Source organism: Odontesthes bonariensis, chromosome 15 (assembly GCF_027942865.1).
Source record: "Odontesthes bonariensis isolate fOdoBon6 chromosome 15, fOdoBon6.hap1, whole genome shotgun sequence".
NCBI classification, from domain to species: Eukaryota; Metazoa; Chordata; class Actinopteri; order Atheriniformes; family Atherinopsidae; genus Odontesthes; species Odontesthes bonariensis.
In genome coordinates this window covers 3,451,166-3,459,920 of record NC_134520.1, presented here as the reverse complement: position 1 = coordinate 3,459,920, position 8,755 = coordinate 3,451,166, and the positions used below count along the sequence as shown (strand labels likewise).

Sequence of the window (8,755 nt, the reverse complement as noted above, 5' to 3'; positions counted from 1 at the left end):
ATATAGGCAACAAAAAAATACAGTTATCAGTGGTGATCTTAAGTGATGCCTATAGGGTCTGAACATTCAGACCGTTTACTTTTAGTCAACATGCACCACAACTTAGATTTGTATTCTCATCATATTTTGATCAAACATCAAAGACTGCCATGCAACAAACATGTAAAATAGGCTGTGAAAGGTTTCAGAACCGCTGCTGAAGAATATTTGGTCCCCTGCAAACAGGATATTCAACATACAAAAAAAATTTTACACCATTTTTGTGGAAAATGGATTTCCACAATTTTTTAAAAATTGGAACAGTGATGAAGATTAAAACAGAGGGTCAGATCGATGTGTTATTCATTGTCCAAATGAGAAAAAATCAGAGTCAGGATGCAGCCTGACAGACTCTCCGCCCCTATAAACTTCTACATATCTTCCATTGTAATCATAACAGATGAAAAAACGTGGACAATGTCTCAATGAAGAAACAAGTTTGAGTATTTGCGTGAAAATCTTCTATCTGACCTAAAACACAGGGAATAGATGGGAGCGACAAGCTGCCTGCGAGACTCTAACAGGCAACAATGAAAATCAACATAATGACAGACTCTGGCCAGCGTGATGTTTCTCTAAATCAATATTTAATCTGGAGAGCACACACGAAAAAAATGAGTCACACATGGTGTTCATTTAGAAAATGGAAAATTGGTGGAACATTTGATCAGTCCTGCCAAGTCCTCTGTGGTTAAATTTAGTTTGAATTAAGAGGAGCAGCAGTACACCAAACACAGAGGAGCCAAGTTCAAAACCCAAAAACTGCAGGTTGTTCAATTTATGCTGATTGGATGAAAGATTTCATTTAATGATTGCTGTAATTGGAAAAATTCAGACGTCAAATTTGTCGGTCATGAAAGTGACTGACAGGTGTGACAAGGTCCCGACAACATGCGGATGAAACACTTTTGGTTTGTTTGCTTCTTCACAGTCTGATAAACAGAGGACAGAGAGATTGCGACTCATGTCTATTCATGGGCCTGACTGGCGACAAAAGATGCGGCCCGGACACACATTCCAGTCTGCTTCCGCTCCAGCACACAAGCTCAATCCTAGTGATTTCCCCTTTCAGAAAAAGAGGCTACAATATCACCTCTTTTAAACTGAGAGACAGACCGGTGAGGGTAACTGGCTGGAGGGACTCCTGTCATTCACTCTTTTGGACATTCCCTAATTCAGGTTTCACTGGAAATCCAAATCTCTCATTTAAGCTTTGGTTATAGTTGCTCAAAGGACGAGGGGGGCCTGACAAGTTTCCAGTTCACATTTTTACTCGCGGTTTTCAGTAAGACATTTTCTGTGTAGATTGGAGTGTTTTCTTTTAAAGTATTTTTTGGGGCTTTTTATGCCTTTAATGTTAGGACAGTTTGAGAGAGACAGGAAGCAGGGGGCAGAGAGAGGGGAAAGACACGTAGAGCCTCTGTACATGGGGCGGCTGCTTAACCCACTACGCCACCGACCGCCCCAGATTGGAGTGTTTTCTGACCAATTTTAAAGGCATCACTTCGACCCTAGATAATTTTACTAAAAGGCCAATCATTGACAAAGATAAAACAGCATCTTGATCTTCTTGAAAACCAGTGAGGAATCCAATTATGAGTCCTTACAGCAGATAACTCCCAACTCCTGCAATTTGGAGATATGTTTCAAAGTGACCAACAATGGAATAGCTTCTTATTCCAATAAGGACTGAAATTCAGGGCTATTTGACAACTCAAGCAAAAAAAGATTGAAATAAGGGCTGCTCTGTGCTGTCTCTAATGGCATTTGCTCAGTCTTTTGGAAACAAGAGAGGAGGCACAGGGACAAATCAGGGCTCTAACAATAAGCTTTAATAAAGACATTTCTCTGGGAACTTAAGCGTGATTGGCATCACTATCAGTCGGTGTTTATCTCATTTTCGGGACTCCTTGATTGTGTGCGCCGTTAAGCGTAGACTCGAACACAAACTGCGTTCTGTGTGGACATCCAGACGCTCTCATTGGTGCACGGGCACACTTCAGTCTGGAGTGTTTGTTCTGAGTGGCTCTGTGAGACTGAGAAACGTCTCTCTAATTAGAGGGAGCCTGGTGCAGGACATCTCTATAGGCCATCAACAGGGCCCTCGCTTTGCTTTGTTCAGCAACCTCTTCTTACACTGAGGCTGTCACTTTACTTTTCTATAGGGCTGAGGGCCAGGCTCCCTAATAGTGTTGTCTGTGCCCAATCAGTGGAACAGTTTGTAGATATTTTCAAAGATAAATCTGCAACACTGCAAACCTGTGGTACAATATTGAAAGACAGCCTGCTTCCTGATCCATTTCTTTTTGCTCCAAAATTGAAATGCAATTTATTGATCTCAAAGGGCCAAAAAACTCCTGGGGAGAGACATTAAAAGGCGCTGCTTTGCTTTGTTTTTCTGGCTTAGCTGTCACGGTGTTTTAACGCGTAATTATTTCCAACTCATTTTTGCATAGAAACCTAATTATTCATTGAGATATAAATTAGATTCCACATTCATGGACACCACGAGCCCCTGACTCCTGCAGGACACCATTCACTGGCAAACCTCTTTCGCTCCCCTGCTCCTCTCTTTTCTCTGCAAACCATAAGATGGAGAGAAGCCACTGCAGCTGCTGTTCACATCAACCAGATAATTGCCAATGAAAAGTCATTGCGTGACATTATGTTGTCCACGGGATCATTGTTCATTTTCCCCCATAGCCACTGAGATCTATATGGAGGACCAGTGTTTTCATTTGAGTTTTGGTATTCAGTATCTGTTGCCTGGAAACTAATAAAGGGGCAAATCAACCACTGTAGTGGCCAAGATGGGCTGCAGACTGGCCCTGCACAACAATGCAGAGTTTGTAAAAAGGCGTTGATACAAGTTAATGACGCTTGTTCAACAAAACATTAATGGACTTCTTCACGGTATAATATGGCATGGGATGCCATGTGAATGAGAGGGAGGGGGGGACTTGAGCGGTATACTTCAACAAGTTTGTGTGCGGAGCTGTATGCACGCACACACACAAACGCACACATGCACACAGCTTTCACCCCCACTTCCATGCACTTGTGCACTCTCGTATTCAAATTAATTATGCTGTATTTGATCAAAGAGAACAAACTTTATCTGGAGGATATAATAAAAACTTTGTTCAGATGTACCCCCATTCAAATTTCATTTCCCCGTTTTTGAATAGGGCAGTGATTGATGGCCCATCAACAAGATTTGAAAAGGGGCTGAATGGTGGAGGCGAGCTGCAGCACGATAAAGTAAAGGGCCCACAGCACAGAGGACAGACAACTGAGAAGTGGGGTCCTGGAAGTTTATCCTTTTCTGACATTCTTTTTTTGAATCACATAGTATTTCACAATGAAAGAGTGTGGAATATTGCACCATCTAATTTATTGCACCGGCTTCTTAACCAAAGCAGACAAAAAAGCTGCAGCCCTGTCACCTGGAGCAGAATAAAGGGAATCAAAGGATTTTTCCCTTAAATGGACTAATTTTCTCCTTGAATTATGAAAGTAATGGCTAGGTAACAGCCTGTGCTCAGTACCCGGTACGGCTTAAAGCTTCCTAAATCCTTCCACGTGGCCCCACTAGTCCTGGCAATTAGGCCTCATTATAGCCTCATAAAGGATCTCATTTGTGGGATTACTTAATAGACAATGAAATTTTATCGTGCAGAATTATAGAAAAATAATATTAGACCTCGCATGGTGTGATGAGGGCGCGCGCCACGCATCATTCCGCTTGGTTTGCTTGCTCTCCTCTCCCCCTCGCTTCCTCTGTGGTTTTATACTGTTCGTATCTGTACCATAACAACTGTGCGTCTTCCCTGTCAAACGCTGAATCCACTTTATTAGAGCAATTACCGTCTGTGTGACAGACATGCCTATTTTATCTGTAGGATGGTTGGATTTTAAAGACTTTCTAATTCTTTCAATGAGTGCGTTTAAAGTCACGGCTCGGGGTTTGTTTAGTCGTGTTTGCTCTACAAAGAGGTTTTAGTAAATCTTACAAAAAATGACTAAAATGTAAACGAGCAACTTAAAACTCGTACTCCTCATCAGGCTTATTCCACTTACCATTTGTCTACTTTTTTGTTTGCTTTCTTATCTGAGACCACAGGAGAAACTAACACACCTCGAATTGGCCCGTTTGCGCCATAAACCCCTGCTCGACTCTGAAGGTCTGAAGCGTTACTTGGCAGATGAAAGCAGAAGCTAAACCTGCCGGTGACCCGCCCGGGGGATCAAACTCGCTAATTATTGTCACAAGATGAAGGATTACTGCATTTCTGAAATAGCTGCCTGTTTACCCCCGCACAGACCCACTATTATAAACACTTTCTAATTGAATCCTAATCGCCGTCAAATAACCGCAAGCCCAGACTCGCCATCACTTCATAATTCTTTAATTGCTGGAAGTGAAACCTGGACCAACCGGATTCAGAGTATGATTAGTGCTTATGGGCACGTGAACAATTCCTTAAATCTCATAAATAAAGTAGGTCTGAATCGTATCCATATGGCTTTTTTTTATATGCCGACCTTATTTCGCATTAATGTTGAAGAAATTATTAACATGATCTGATCTCAGGTGGGAATCACATTCTTTTCATTCTTTTCTTTGTGTTTGAGGGGGAGTTCATGTTATAAAATGTTGTTTAGTGACCTCACAGGAAGTCTTTCCAAATGACATTTTACCATATTTTTTTATTTAAAAATAAAACATACCAACGTTGTGATATTTGTGAAATATGATTTGCTTAATCCTTGTTTATATGAAGAGATACTTCATTTAATCAACAGTGCGAGAAGTGTGTCAGTGAAGGACCTAAAGAGAAAAAATAATGCAAAATAATAATACTTTTTTTTTTTCAAAAGTGTCTTTTACGTAAAATTTTTTAGGACTTTTCTAAATTCAAGACGAAAAGAGTGAATCTGTTTTTGATTGGAGACCCAGAGAAACATCACGTGGTTTGGGTCACTGACAGTATAAACCCTTGGAGCTGGCTGCACGTGGGTGACGCTGCAGGGCCAACCCTCCTCGGGGTCCCTTTTGTTGAACCATCAAACATAAGCACCTTTGGAGATCCCGAGGGTTCAGATGAGAAACAGCCATCATCTTACGCACGGAGCGATCACTTATCAACGGCGCAGTCATGTCGAGATCTTTCTACGTTGATTCTTTAATAATCAAGGATACAGTGCGACCTGGACCAGCTGAGCATCCAGGACAGGACTTCTTTATTCCCATCAGCATGCACTCCCCGAGCGTAATGACGGTCAGCGCTCCGGTGTGCCCGTCCAGGAAAAACGGGACTTTCTGTGTTTGCCCGCTGTGCGTCACGTCCCACATTCACTCTTCTCGCAGCGGCATTCCCATGTTGAAGAGTCATTTTCCAGGAGCAGAGGCACAGTACTGTCAGAGAATAGTTCAGCAGCAGTCTCCTGCGCTCGCGCATCCTGGACATACACCTGTCTGCACGCCCACCTTCAGCGTCACAGATCCCAGGAGATACCACTGCCTTTCTCTTGGTAAGCACCTGTTTGCTACAGACTCAAGTTATTACTGCAACTACTGTTCCGGCACGTGTCTGATTTTCCTCAGTGCCGTTCTGTCAGACTAAAATTAACGTTATGACTCAACTTTTACGCATGAGGATTTACGCGCGATAATGTGCGTTCTTTTTCAGTCAGATATTAGTTACCTAACCTTCTGATATTTAAAAGAAATGTTTTTTTTTTCCTCCAACAGGTACCACCGAGAACAGCCACCTACAGAATGGCAAGAGGATGCGCACGGCATTCACAAGCACGCAACTCCTGGAACTTGAAAGGGAGTTTTCTACGAACATGTACCTCTCTAGACTCAGAAGAATCGAAATCGCCACGTACTTGAACCTGTCGGAGAAGCAGGTGAAAATCTGGTTTCAAAACCGCAGAGTGAAGCACAAGAAGGAGGGCAAAGCTACCCAAAGGAGCGGAGCACACAACGGTTGCAAGTGCACACCAGCTCACACGGACTATTCAAGATCAGAGGATGAGGAGTCTTTATCTCCGGCCTCTGCTTCGGAGGAGAAAGAGGTGTCCCCCATGTGAGAGAAACTCCACTCCCCGAGTCCCACAGCTGGCACTTACTCTGCCCTGCATGCTGCAGTTATGGGTCGTGGCAACTTCTCAGCCAAAAGTCTCCTGCATGAAGCTTGAAAAGTGTTTAAACTGTCCTTGGCTGAATGTTTACTCCTGTTGTTCAATTAAAAGAGAATAAATGTGACCATATATGTTTGTAAAGTAATTTGGAACCATGAGCCACTGTGTGTTATATACTGATGTGTGGTTCTTCTTGGGGTTCACATCTTTACATCTACCTTTCCCTAATTGCCCCCGGTAAATACTATCAGCTGCTGCCAGATATTCCAACACTGTCAGCGAAGTTGTGGCGCAAAAAAAGCCCTTAGGTCTAACTTGTAGACCTGGTGCCTGTATGCAGCGACTTGTAAACAATGTGTATATCTGTATTTATTGTAATAAATATGACGAGTTAAGCATGTGTCAAGAATGTGTGGGTGCTTTGACTTTTTGTGACCTAAAATTGCAAATATTATGAATACATGGTTACAAATTAAATCAAATACATCAATGTTTGGAGGAAAATAAGTAACAGTATGCATTTTCATCTATTATTCTTGAGAGAAAAACTCTCACCTGAACAAACGTAGATAATAATAATAATAATAATTATTATTATTATTATTATTATTATTATTATTATTATTATTATTATTATTATGCCATTGAAAAGATAAATTAGTCCTTAAGCTGTAGGGGTATTATGAAGAACAATAAAAGTATAATCTATATAATGTCATTGCGACATGATTCAATCAAGCAAAACAGCAGCAATAACTCTTATCTTTTGGAAAAATAATAATATATTTTGACCGGTTTGTTGGATCCATTCAATTTGCCACCATCAAAGCAGCACAGTTCTGCTTCTTTAATACATTTTACAGCATTAGCTTTGTTTGTTTCTATCAGGACGGCTATTCTTTATTAAGCTCTCATTACCACGCTATACCTCGGTGCTGAAAAGTGTACGTGTTTCATTCTGAAACGTTACGCTGAGCCCGGCTTATATGATTTTGCCTATTAAATGCTAAATGGGTGAGCTTTATGGAAGTGTAGCTGTAATTTCTCCTTAGATCTGACCACAAAAGGGTACCCGATAACGCCCACCGGGGAGCAGCCAATCGTCCATTAATGTTTGCTTCTGAAAAGATTTTAGTCGTCCAAAGCGAGTTTAATTGCGTTCTCGGTCCCACGTTGGTTGATTATGCTGCTATTGCCTGAAACCACTGAACGAGGATATATAGAAGTGGGCAAAGGCTTTGACAGGTTAGATTGTCCTGCCTTGGGACTCGCATTTAGCCCGAGACCCCCGACGGCTGTGTGCTCAGAGAGCTTTGAGGGACAGCTACAGGGTTCCTCCGAGCGACAGAGAACGATTTAGTCACTGTTTCATTAGGCCCTATTTGAACCTTTCAACTTATGGTGAATTAAAGGGGACATGCTCAAATGGAAAGGGATTATATGGGAGGAGCCACTGAAAATTAGCTGACGCCTAATTTAACTCGTCTCTGTCAGAGTTTGGGATACATTCCTAATTGAGAGGGGAAGCAGGTGAAGTTTTGGTCCCACGCAGGCCCATTCAGAGCAGAAATAAATGGTCCCCTTTCACATCCCGCTGGTGATCATATATTATTGGGGGAAAGCCATCTAATGAATATATATTGAAGTTCTCATTAATCGAATTAGAGTTCCCTTTGCAGGTGTGGAGGACCAGCGCAGCATTTAGAGGCATTAACAATAGAATAAACCACAGTTTTTAAAAAGACCCCCCCCCCCCCCTTTTTTTTTCAGCCCCCCAGGACGTGACCCTGGACTGTAAGGCCACTTTAATGGACTGAAGCTCATTTTTGAAGACGTGTCCAGGTCGAAATGGTCTCTTTCAAACCCAAACATTCTGATCAAATCGCTGTTATCAGGCAAAGTGTTTAAAATCATGCAACATGGAAAATGTCCAATTTAGACTTGCCGAGAAAATGGATTTTACCTGCTAATGCACAGCAAAACGAGAACACTCCAAAGACGTTTGCCCTCAATTGAAAACGTTGCAATTACGCATGACAAAAGACAATTAATAAGAGCGCTTTTCAGCCGGTTGCAGCTGCTGTCTCCTGTGGAGAGATAGAGGTTAGAAGAAGCTGAAGTACCCGAGAAGAAGAGGGGGGAACAGTGTTGGCTCTATTTTCAGTGAAGTCCACTTTATTAGTGAATCGGTGCTCCATACACGTGGCCTACATCTCTTATTTAATTCCCATATAGCCAAGTGTGAAGAGTCGTGGGAGAGGAGGGTCTTTTTTATTCATGGTACATTTATGTACTATCAAACCTATAGAGGATGATAGTGGCCTATGGCTGCGAGACACAGAGGTAAATGTGGATAAGTTAAGCTCCAGGATGTGGTGCTATGTGAGGCTTCATGGAAGAAATAAACAGAACACAACGAACATGAGATATTGGCAACACTGTGCAAGGGGGGAGATCATTTGTCATAATATATGTATGACAAATGATTTTATATATCTATGAAAAATATATATATTGAACAGCTCATGGATTCTTATTTGTAAAAGGATAGATAGATAGATAGATA

General features: G+C 41.8%; 1 protein-coding gene across 1 annotated transcript; it reads left to right on the top strand.

The window, feature by feature from the left end:
* The first annotated feature begins 5,198 nt into the window (after window positions 1-5,198).
* gsx2 (GS homeobox 2) lies at window positions 5,199-6,474 on the top strand. Its single transcript, XM_075486195.1, has 2 exons — window positions 5,199-5,574; window positions 5,795-6,474. Exons 1-2 carry the CDS (start codon window positions 5,199-5,201, stop codon window positions 6,136-6,138), a joined length of 720 nt encoding a protein of 239 aa, XP_075342310.1. The 3' UTR covers window positions 6,139-6,474.
* The last annotated feature ends 2,281 nt before the right edge of the window (window positions 6,475-8,755 follow it).